At 48.0% G+C, this 12,637-nt stretch overlaps 1 protein-coding gene across 1 annotated transcript in view; it reads right to left on the reverse strand.

Moving 5' to 3' along the window:
• Positions 1 to 12,196, reverse strand: part of PPP4R2 (protein phosphatase 4 regulatory subunit 2) — a 28,191-nt gene extending 15,995 nt beyond the window's left edge. The window contains exons 1-2 of the mRNA XM_084531355.1: positions 11,918 to 12,196; positions 11,235 to 11,316 (exon numbers count right to left, since the gene is read on the reverse strand). Coding sequence (XP_084387481.1) covers positions 11,235 to 11,316; positions 11,918 to 11,951 — 116 coding nt within the window. The 5' untranslated portion in view covers positions 11,952 to 12,196. The remainder of the gene's footprint in view (positions 1 to 11,234; positions 11,317 to 11,917) is intronic.
• Between the last annotated feature and the right edge of the window lie 441 nt (positions 12,197 to 12,637).

The following is a 12,637-nucleotide window of genomic DNA, read 5'->3' on the forward strand; positions in this document are numbered from 1 at the left end:
TGCAAGCTGATGAGGCAGCAGATGTCCATTGCACGGAGAAGGAAGAATTACAAAAAGATGTAACTTCGCAGCACCCGAGCTTAAACAAAGGAGAACAGAACCCCAAATAGCATTTCTCTCAAAAGCAAACTATTTCACACCTGGCCTTAAACTACGTGATTATCTGCTGGAAGTAATCCATTACCACAGAGCAACACAAGTTTGCCAATCACCCAGCTTTAAAAATCCACCAGACCTATTTGATAAACAGCACAAGGGACAGAGGTGACCTCAGACAGAAAGCAGCTCGAGTAATCCGATGCTGGGCCTTGATTTAAAGGAATTACTAGCACGAAGTTCCTTGCAAGATAAGATTGCTTCTCTGCTAACACGATTTGTGCAGAACTCATCCTTCCAAACATGCACAGCAAAAACACAATTGCATTTTACACAGAAATAATCTAATCCCATCACTCCCACTCTCTGGGAACAGAGAAAGGGAAGCAGTTAAAATGCAAAAAGACTTCCCCCAACTCCCTTATGTCCCACGTACTTAAAATATTTGTGCTGATCAGCCTGAGAAAGCAGCCTTCCCCCGTACTGCCCTGCTTACAGTCAGACAGGAGAACCACCTGTCAACACCCTGCACTATTCAGATAGGTTTTGGAGGTGAGAGAACGAGCTGCTATTTGCTTCCTAGCGCTGGACAAGTTTTGTCATCGATTCTGCTGCCCTTTGGGACAGGCACTTCGGGAGACACGAAATTTCAACAAGAGCAGGAAGACTGAAAGGTTCAGCGGAGTTGTTCAGGCACGATTTGACAAATACTAAAAAGCAAGTAGCAAGGAAATCTGAAAGGCTGCTGGGGAAACTCAAATGGAGAGGCTAAAGTCTGGCAGTGCAGAGGCTGACACACACACACGGACTGACAGGGCACAGACCAAGCCAAGGAGGGCAGCTGCACCTGCACCACCCCTGCCTCTGCCAGGTACACAGAGCTCTCCCTGCTGCTTTCAGAAAAAAATACATAAAAACTCAGGGGATCCCCACCAGTGCTACATGCCTTGGATATTACATGTAGATTGGAGTAAAAGCTTCCAGAAGTGTCTAAGAAAACTACAGAAAGCTACATATCTCCCTTTTCTGCACCTCTATTAACGCATCAGATTGAAAACTAAGCTGTTACACATGGCTTACACACTTTATCTAAACTCTACAGGATCTTAAGTTACAAATTTCCGTAAGACTCATGGAAGGTAAGTCAGGACAACACCTAAAATTAACTAGAAGAGCAGGAGGAAGAACTCAGTATTGCCTGAAATAGGGCTACCCCCTGGCATGAAGGTGCTGCAATTATTGCATAAACCTTGCTGGAATTGCTTCACAGATTATAGGTGTAATTAATAACACCATTATATTGCAGGGATGTTAAGCTTCTGGAGACTTAACTACGTACTTAAAACATTAAGAATCCCAGGAGTCCCGGTGGGATGGCTGTCCTCAGATTTCACAGTGCTGAAGTTCATTGCAAATTCACTTGGTTTAAATTTTAAGAGGATGCCAGATGTTTTGGAGAGATGCTACATACCAGCACGTACATAATAGGCACAGGAAAACCAAAGCAGATCCACTACTGATCCTGTTCACTGAACAGGCCATAAAGAAACATCACAACCTAGTACCAGGCAGAAGCGAGGAGCACTTCCCTCTCCATCCTTCTTCTATTGTGGGCATCCTAAATATGCTGTATTTAGGATGCACTCAAACCCCTCTTATTCAGCTCAACTGATTTCAGCATGAAGTCCCCAAGACACAGAACGAAAGAACCATCGGGCAATCTCAGAGGACTTCTCTTAACTTCTAACAAGAGACATCTCTCTCATATTAGCTTCCCCCAATTATTGTTGATTTAGATTACATTCCCACTGAGATTTGCTAGTAGGAAACAGGTGTTTTTTGAAGTGAAATAACTTGCCAACTTCAATAATTTTCTTCTTTTTTATGCTTTGCTCCAGAGCTCATAGAAGATGAAGACACCCTGCAGAACACAATAATCTTCCCGTGCTGTCAGAAGTAAAATTAAATTCTCACCCAAGACAAGTTAATTCCTTTCCTATTCTGCTCTAGGAAACTATTTGAAAAGCCAAAAAGCACAGAAAATGAAGTGCTCCCAGCAATCACATACCCAGCTTAAACCCCTGTGCCAGTAGCAAACTTCATGGCGTGCTCTCCCACAGCCTTGAGGACACATGCACCAAAACAGAAACAGCGTGAGCAGAAGGAACAGGGCAGTTCCCAAAGTGCTGGGTTATTTTTCGGTGTTCCTGAATGAGCGGTAGGCTTTAAACTGTAGGTGATAGGGCACTGTGAATGTACTGGAACATGGTGCTTTGCTGCATACTGCTGTTAGGAAAACGCTGGCAAACGCTCTTCATGGGGGAGTGTCCAGCCAGCACCCCCACCTCCTAACTCTTGTAAAATTAAAACACTCTCACGTTATCTTCAGTAGGGTTTGACCTCGTTTTACCTTTCATTTTAAAGGGAAAAGAAATACCGAAGAGCTCAAAAGAGGGAAAACTGCTATTTCCCACAAGCACAAAAGGTATTGTTCCATCTCCAGTCACTCATTGTTGGCAGCCTAAATACAGCCCTTGCCTTCTTTCTTGGTGAGCCTGACAAGCTCCCTCCAGAACCACAGAAAGGGGAATACATTAGAGGTGCACCTACCCCGGTGGTGAGCGCTCACCTCTCTACTACTTACGAATTACTACTGTTATTGCCAGGAACAACAGAGACTAAAACTTAGCTGTGGAAACAGACAGCTGACGAAGGCATTAAAGTGCTATCTGTAATCATCAAGGGACTAATTCTGATCTCTGCTGATAAATATTCAACTGACTCCAACAGAATACAGCTGTTGTGCACAACAGAAAGCCTGAGCTGCTCGTCTCGGGAAAGTGTATTTCGTAATACAGTTATCTAAAGACAAACAAACCAAACTACCTCTTATTTTTTTATTTTAAAGGCAAAAAAATGACCACAGAACAAGAGGAAAAAAAATTGATTGATTGTTCTTCATTTAGGAAACAAATCCCTTAGAGTGGAGTTGAAAGCAATGCACACACAGTAACTGCAAGCCTCCAAAACTTCCACAAGCCACAGGCAGTGGCTTATCTATGAAGATAAAAGTAAAAGGAGATGATATTTTCATTACACTTCCCTCTTTCACTTGAAATTTTAAGTATTCTTTGGCTGATAGGAATAAACTGATATATTTGCTAAAACATTCCACTTACGGGTTTCTGCACTGTGTAAATTCTGACCTTGCTTTGATTTCTCCTTCGTGTAATTTCAGTTATGCACATATTCACATAAAATTTATTATAAATCTCAAGTTTTATTACAAGTAGAACGATTACCTCAGATATCGATGTTCCTATGAAGTACTCACCAACTACACAGTGCTGCAAGTCCTACACACCCAGACTTTTGGATGAGCATCAAAAACCAGCAAAGTCCTGCCATCTAAGCAGCACGGAGCGTATATTAACATATTTATGACTTAGCTACTTTCTTTTTCAAGACTTGGACTCCGTTATCACTACAACAGACTACCCCATGAATAATTGCTTCAAAAAGGCATGATTTCAGTGACCTCATTTTTGAATTTTCGTTGTTGTTCTTTAACCTTCAAGTAAGGGACAATCACACCAGCCTTAGCATTGTGAACACCAAGGCACTAGCACAGAGGTTTGCAGTTGGGGTGTGCCCAACTTCTCCCTCTCCCAAGTGCCAGTCCCTCACAGCCCAAGGACACCGATATTCAGCTGCTCTCCACAAATAACCACAGCTGGATGTGGGCAGCACTGGCTGAGCAGAGCAGCAACAGCAGTCAGGCTTTGTCCATGTGTCAAAACGCCTCCCGAGAACCACTTACACAGTGCCCAGACCTGCCTTTAACACGACTGGACATTCTGTTTAAGTTTAGACAACCATAACGATGTCAATACTAACAATTCCTTGCATTGTTCCTAGCTTTTCCTCATTTCTATTTCAAATAAATTTTCACTTAAGATAAATGTTCACTAAGGCACGTTTCAGAAGTGATGCTGTGCATTGTATCATCGAGATTCTTCCCACACCATACTTCAGAGTGCACCCCATACAACAGACACTCTGCAAGAGAACGATCCATCAGGCAAGGGCACAACACACTGACAGGAGTGTAGAGCTGATGCAGGGAGTACAGGAACATAAGAGATTGCACTTTCTTAATAAACTTGTTCAGCAGAAGGCCAGGAGTCAAATTTAAGCAAACTATTATGCAACAACCAAAGTGTACTTTAAAGTCTTCCTGAATTTGCACCTAAAATTACTATCTCTACAGAAGCTGCCTCCTAAGTAAAATCACTCTGAGTAATGTAACTTTAATGTTTGGATAATCACATATGTATCACCCCTTCCATAAACAAACTAAATTCCGCATATCTAGTAATACAGGGCACTGAAATCCTTCCAGCTTTCACAAGTTTGCATAGAATGAGCAAATAAAAAATTCTGTAACTCACCCAGTAAGTGTAACTTGCAAATGACAGACGTGTAGAGATCCACAGGTTACTGCTCACAAAAGCAGCAGATCCCACTGAGATAATACTGTCAAAATTGGACTGTATTGAGCAATAAGGCTCGGAAAACAGATAAAGGAAAAGTTGCCCTGCACAACTGCTTTTGGAGCTGAACCTCCTTTGCACTGTAGCACAGTGCTCATCAGTTTGTGCTTCATCCCACAAAAACACAGACCTCACTCAGGCCTGGAAGCAGTGTAAGTGAGTTGTGCTTCTGGTGCTAATTCCTTCCAAAACCAAGAACAGAAGACACCCAAATGACTTCTACACGAGGCACTCTGGCTCCCACACCAAGCCTAGGCTGAGACAGAGTATGCCATCTCCCTCTGACCCAGTAAACAGCCAGCAGGTGTTTTTGCACCGCTTTACCACTTCCAAGCAGAAAGCCTCATAGGGTACAGCCATCTTACCAGGGTGCTGCTCTACTCCTCCTGAAACCTCGTAGCTGTCTTCAGGCAGCATTAGTTCTGAACCTGTGAGACCTGCCCGGCACATCAGCTTTGCAGAAAAGCAGCATCAGCCTCATTTAGGCACAAACCAGATAAACCACCACACCACCGAGCCGCCCAGACTGCTCTGCACCCTCCCTCCTGCAGGCTCCAGCACCTTGCTCCCTCCCCACAACGGGTCCCATCAAGAAGGAACCTTCCCAAAACCTGCAGGCAGGAGGAGCGAGGCTCAGGACCAAACCAGAAATAAACATCCCTGCTTCTGCAAAGTGTAATATAGAGTAGGACAATCCCCAGTGGTCTGGGGAAGTGCTTACATTAAATAACAAGGAGCAAAGCCACCACAAAACAGTCGAGTTGAGGCTCACTGGAAAACAGAGATAAAAGAGGCACTGCAGATGTGATGAAATAGCACTAAGAGGTAAAGGTACGAACTGAGAGAGGAATAAGGAGTGCAGGACTGAGCTTGAGTAGAAAGACAACAGAAAATAATTAAAGGTGATGGTCAAAAGCACATGCAACTGTGCTAAGTGGTGCAGAATAACGGCGGGGCGGCTTTCTGTGCAAAGCAGCAGTGAACTGCCTGCACAAAGCCTGCTGCTAAGAACACGACGATGGATGCACCAAGGAAAATCTGCTTGCACATAGCATTTAAAATAAAACAGAACAGCACGCAGTCCCTGCAGGAGCGAGGGATTTCATCTACCTAGCAAGGATTTCTCTGAAGCACCCCGACTGCACATCCGATACACACATGATGGTGTAACACAGGTTGGGTTCAGCTCCCTGTCTCTCACCGTTTAGGAAGACAACCAGCAGGCTTTTCAACCACTTTTCCAGCCCGTTGGGGGCACGAGCGGATTCCAAGGAAGAAAATGCACTACGAGTGGAGTGGGACTGGATGGGGAATAATAGCAGGAAGCAACACAAGGAAGTTTACTCACACCTCTCGCCTCACTGGTGACCGTGGAAATGGAAGAGGCCAACGCTCACAACAGCACACAGGCTCCTCTCAGAGCATACTACCTTGTTTATTACAGCAGAAAACTGAGAATCGCTTTAGGTCATTTTTAAGAGTTCATAAGGAATTATATTCCCCCACTAGTTTTAAAGATTTCTAGATAATGATTTGCTTCCAAATCAGAACATGATTTCCAAACTACTAAAAAAAAAAAAAAAAAAAAAATCTATCACTCACACATTAAGCAACAAAACTAAGAGTTAAATAAAGCCCAACATTCTTCGCAGAAAAATCAGACTTCAGCATGTTAAATAAGCTAAAGGAAACATGGCTATAAACATTTACATATTTGTAACAAATTACTGCACAAAAGGTCAGAACACATCCCTAAAACACTAAAGCTGAGGATGTATTAGGAATTTATTCCCGTGTGCATTCACTGCTACCATCTCCACTCGCACCTCTTCAGCAGATGAGCAAGTATTTCACCACCGTAACAAAATAAAAGTTGGAGAGACCCAAGTCGAAGAACTGCACTCGAAAGGAACCGTCAGAAAATACAGCTCCCTACGCAGGGCACGTGAAATTGCATCAAAGGGCTGCAAAGGCCCCGTGATGTTACCTTGGAGAGAACTGACTGTGACGGAACGACTCGGCAGAGAGCTGCTTCACGGGACCTCAGCAAAACACTCAGCACCATCTCTCGCAGCACCTCGGCACCTTACCAGCTCCAGGCCCGGCGGGCAGCCGGCCCCCAGAGTAGCAGTCGGGGGGGTCTGAACCTCAAATCCTGCCTCTAGAATGGAGCAAGGCCGTGCCACATCGGGGCACCTGAAATGAAACCTGAGCAACCCGGTCTGACCTTGGAGTTGGCTCCCCTGGGTCAGACCGGCTGCCCTGCAGCACCCTGTCCAACTCTGTTAGCCCACGGCCACACTGCAGGTGCTCCTCTTTGCTCTACAACCACACGTACTTAGCTTCACCCTAGACACGTTGCAGAACCGCAGTTACGTTGACCCTCCAGGGAACCAGTGAGGTGACAACTTGCGTCCTCAGCCTTCGAGGAGGTACGGACTGGGATTTCACATCTTCTAGGAAAACTCAGAGGAAAGAATTTGTCTACACAAAGGAATGTGCAGTCAGTGTGTTTCAATGGCTTTATTCTGCATCCAGGGCACGAGCTGGGGTAACTACCCTACGCTCTGGCCAGGCCGAGTATTCTCTGCTTAAACAGAGAACTATGTTAGCTCATCACTGCTGTATATACACTGCCCTTCTCCAGATTTTGGTACCTTACTACTCATTTCTGCACTCCTTCGCTGTCAGTAAGGACCTGTATTACACCTTGCATTCCAGAAAGACGTTAAAGCTGTGCTTTGTAAGCTGCCTGCCCTAGGGCAGGAACAGGGGAAACTCGGGAAGAAAACTGACAAATGATTTTTTGATCTCATTTGTTTTCTACATTTTATTTTTAACTTTAGAAACAAAGGAAAATTTCAGTAAGAAATAAATTGAATTCTCTTCATGAAGGAACAAAACAAATGTTTTTTAGCTCCTGAAGGGGCAGAGTGATTTTACATCCAAGATAACTTCCTAAAAGGTAAGAGAACATTTTAGAGACAAGACACTGGTCAGTGATTTTCGTTTCTATTTTTGTCATAATTCTTTATAAAAACTGTACTTCACTTTTGTATTCTGCTTCTAGTATTGCAGTGTTGTGAATTTTTGTGCCACCTTTTAAAGCTGTTTATACCTTAGAAATAATAGATAAAAAGTAATTTTTATGCAAAAAATAAAAGCATAAAAACATATCCTGTTTTTAAAGAAGTCTTTCAGATACAGGGAGATATCAAGAGTAACAAATTTCATCTCTTCCCCTTATTCGGTTTTGCAAGTCATGCTGATCCTTTACAATCTATAGAAAAGCACGTTGTAATGATCCTCCCCTGACTCTCCTTGGTCTCGCCAAGGAAAACCCATGCTAATGTCTCAGTAAAGTCAAGTCAATTAAGGAATATATAACTCCTTCAAAAAAAAATCCTAAAACTCAACACAGGATTAAAAAGGCTTGAGCTGTATACCTTACATTTCACCTGAGGCTCAAGTCTTACCACATTAACTGTGAAGAAACCAAACTTTCAAAGTAGTCAAGCAACCACCTACTGCAAAGCAGTCAAGCAATCCATTTTTTGCTTCTGTTGAGATACAACAAAGGAAGTTTGGACTGGCTTTTGTAAATGCTGCTCATAATCTCGCAAACAATGAGGTGAATGGTTAACTATGCACACGAAGATAGTCTGAGACTTCAAACGGATGAATCTAACACAGGTGGCTGTATGATCGCACTTTTACTGCAAGGTACTGATAAAACATCCAAGCTTACGCTGGTGACCAAATTTAGCAACATTTTTATTCCAAATCTTCAGTGTAAATAGAAAAGGCTTTATACGTAAAGATATTCCAGAGAGCCTTATCACGGCTGCGCTGCTGGCTCACACGGCTCTCACCCTTTGTCCCTCCCCTGCACCGCCTTGGCAGCTGCGGTGCTGCCATACCAGCCAACACGGGCACGACGAGCTGGGGCTGGGAACTGACCCCTGCTACGAGCCCTACTGCCAAGAAGAAAGTTACAACTGCGAGCACTTCCCTGCTCTGGGTTACCACGCAGCTACATAAACAGTTGAACAAGCACAAGCGCGGCAGTGACACAAGGGCTGTATTCGCCGAGACCGCTGCCAAGAGAAACAAGGGTAAAATTACAGCCTAACCTGAACCTGCATGTACCTGTTCTTAACTCCCGGAGGTGAATAAGCACCTTGAAACAAACAGGGGCAGGGAGGCACCCGTGGCCTTACAGCAGTCAGACTGGGCTTCCAGTCTGTCGAGCAAGTTCGGTATGCCGTGATTGCGCTGCTGGGAGAACCTTAAAAATCATGGTTGTTTACTTTGTTAGCATCCTTTCAGCCTAAGTTTATCAATTATTTTACAAGGCGTGCTGCAACTACATCAGGAAAAGGTATGGGGAGTGAGAACGCTGTGTTTTGACCCAGGATGGAGCCCGCAGAACACAACCAGCAGTCGTCAGAGCAAGTTACGGAGCAGAGCGAACCTCCCCGAGCACTACGTGACGCCTCCAGAAACAATAACTCAAAGCAAAAATACTTCATGTTTCACTTGTCCTTATTTGCCTTGGTCCTTACTTGTGTGGGTACTTTTTGTTTGTTACTCTAGAAACAGGCTGTGGCTGAATAAGACCCATTGTTTTTCAGTAAGTCTGCAAACTGTGCAATTACCCAACTTAATCACTATTTTTTTTTCCCAACTGAGCTCTGAAATCCATAAAAATCCTAACTAACATTACTACAAATCATGTTCTTAGACTTCATCTTCCCAGACAATCCATTTCTTACTGTTTTAGATTTCTATTAAATAAAATTATTTTTGCATAGCATGAAATAGACTATTCAGCTCATTTTAAGTTGACACATCTAGTAGCTCTGTGTTCAGGAACACTTACAACACTTCTATTACAGTGCTCAAGAGGTACTAGCTTAAAAATACAGCAGGCTGTTATAAATGTGTATTACCAGCCACCAGTCTTTACACAAATATCCACGATGAGATTTTAATTTTTACTAATTTCCTCCTGATACTTTGACGCACAACACGTTACTGCAAACAGAAGCATATTATCCAAAGAAATAGAATTTAACAGGTAATGGGAAGCAAATCAAATGTACTGGAACAGCATTTCCATGTCTGTCTCCAGATTACACTGAACGCTGCTGCTGCTCATGTCTGACGCTTTTTAAAAACAATTTAATGGAACTGAAAGGTTTGAGAAGGCTGCAAAAATGGTACAGACAAAAAAAAAAAAAGGAAAAAAATCTAAAGAAAATAGTGAAAACATAAAAGGCCAGGGCCTGCATGGAGCGCCTGCTGACTTCTGTTGAGGTTTAAGCCACAGTTTGTAATAATCAAACGATATATTTTTTTAAAAATCTAGATTTTCCCAACGGAAATAAAACGAAGTTTAAATAAACTCCAAGTTCCACCCTGGAAGGAATTTTGTAAAGTACACGGTCTTTTACAGCCACTTTTTAAAACCGCTTTGGAATACCCGTATTGGTGGCAGAAACAAGAAAAAAAAACAACAGCCTGAAAAACATTTCCGAGCATAAAGGCTCTGTGGGTGACAGGGACCCGAGGAGGCAGCGGGGCGGGCGCACAGGGCGCAGCCAGCAGGCCCCACGGCACCAGGCCCAGCGCCAGGGCCTGAGCCTCTGCTCCCAGAGCAAAGTGCAGCTCAGGGCTCGGTGCTCGCACAGGGCCAGCAAGAGAGCCAACGCTGGCACGGGCTGGAGGGGCTGCAGAAGGCAGCGCACAGCCCCACGGCGGGGGCAGCCAGCGCAGGGCCTGGCCCTGTCCCCGTCCCTTGTCCCCTGTCCCCGTCCCCAGGCCGCGGGGGCAGAGGCAGGCCGGCTGCCACATAGTGAGCACACGCACGCTGCAGCCGGCGGGGCCCGCCCGCTTCCTGCCAAATAGTGAGCCGCAGGAAGTGGGCCGGGGCGGGCCGGGGCGGCCCGGGGCGAGCACGGCGCGGCGGGGGGGGGGGGGGCAAAGCAGGAGGGGGGGGAAGGGAAGGGGAAAGGGAAAAAGAGGGGAAAAGGAGGGGAAAGGGAAGGCCCCGCAAAGGGTCACGGCAGGCTGGAAGGCGAACAAGCACCAGCACCGAGCGGGGAGTGAGTTTGGTGCCCCCCCAGCTGAAAACACCGCCTGATTTCCCCTCCTGGCGGCTCCCCCCTTGGCCCAAGGGGCTGAGGCTGTGTGTTCCTCACACCGAGCTGCAAGGGAAGCGCGGAGCCACGCCACGCCGTGCTGCTGGCTGCTGCAGAGCCGACAGGCAGCAGCTCACTTCCCACCCGGAGCCCCCCACCCGTCACACAAACGCAGCGAGCAGCAGCTGCGCCGTGTGGGGCAGGAGCAGTAAAACCCGAGGTACCCCCAGCACGGCCTGCACAGAAATTCCCTCTCTGGGGTCAAGCCACCTACCAGCACACAAAACTAACCCAGCCAAAGTTAGTGTGAGAGCCAAGACGAGCTTGTTTAGCTCAAAAATCACGCTGCAGACACAAAAAGGGGAATCCAGGTAGCACCTCGCTCACTTAAAAGGCAGGAATCCTACAAGGTACAGCTGAGGATCGCCAAGAAGTCACTTACATGGTCTCTCCAGTCTTAGCAACATGACAAAGAAACTGATCCAGTATTGGGCACACTTCCTTCTTCCCTCTCTTCTCAAAGTCTGTTGGCGTGGGGATGACAGAAGAAGAACGGAGAAAGAAAACAGGACAGAACAACAAAAAATCAGTTAAAACCCACAGTAACTGCTTTAACAACCAGCCCAACTCCCCCAGCCTGAGCCGCGCTCGGGCGTTCTCCTCAGGAGAAGCTGCACGCAGCCGAGCAGCAGAAGTTGGTCGCCAACTTCTCTGGAGCGGCCCCCGGCGAGCACCGAGGGCCCCGGGGCTTGGGGGGCTGCCGGTGAGGGGCTGGGGGTGCCGAGGGGCTGGGCACGGGGCCGGGGAGCGCAGGGCACAGCCCCAGGCAGGGGCAGCCCCGGGCCTAACGGGGGGGCCCCCGGCCTCCCCCTGCCGCCTCTCGCCCCTCGCCCAGCCCGGGGGGCTTCGTGGGGGTTTCATGGGGGGCTCCAGGGCAGATCTCAGCCCCCCCTTCCCCACACGCCGCCCCCAGACCCCCGTCTCCCCCCTCAGGAGCAGCCCCCGGCCCTCACCCCGGGGAAGGGGAGAAGGGGCAGGGGCTCCCCAAATCCCCCTCCAGGGCTCAGCCGCTGCCTCCCGCCCCCGTGCGGACCCCGCTCCCCCCGCCACAAGCCCCGGCGGCACCTTTGAGAGCCTCCTGCAGCCTCTCGACATCCATGATCCGCGCTGGGCTTCTCCCCCCGGCCGCGCTCGGCGCCGCTGCCCTCCGGCGGCCCCGCCGCACCCCGCGCAGGAGCCGGGTCTCTCACAGGCTCTTCCACACGCTTTTACACACACACAAACACCCCGACACAGAGCCGCCCTTACACACCCACACCCACAAACACACACACACACACACAAACACACAACCCGGGCTCAGCAAGCCTCCAACATGGCGCCCGGGCCGTCCCCGTGCGCGGCCCCGCCAGCCCGCCCTCCTCCTCCTCCTCCTCCTCCTCCTCCTCCTCCTGCTGCCACCAGGCGGGGCCGCCGCGGCTCTGAGGGAGGGAACCGGCCCCCAACCGGCCTCGCCTCACGCCGGTGCCCGGCTGGGAGAAGCGGGGGCCCCTCCTTCGTCCTCACCGAGCCCCCCCCCCCCCCCCCGCCCCGGGAGGAGGGAGCCCCGCGGGCGGCCGCCTCCAGCCTCAAGGCTGGGGTGGGGGCGGTGGGGAGCGGGGTTGTGTCAGGGGGGAAAGGGGAAAGCTCGTTTTTGGGCAAAAAGTTGGAAGTAAGGTAGCCAAACAGCGATGCCGGCTGTTGTTCTAGGCGGAGGGGAGGTGGGGGGTGGTGCTGTGAGGTAAAATGCTGGTACAGAGCTGGGCTGGGTTTGGGGGTGAAGAGGGTTCCTGCTCCAACCCCACA

Source organism: Aythya ferina, assembly GCF_964211825.1.
Source record: "Aythya ferina genome assembly, chromosome: 10".
NCBI classification, from domain to species: domain Eukaryota; kingdom Metazoa; phylum Chordata; class Aves; order Anseriformes; family Anatidae; genus Aythya; species Aythya ferina.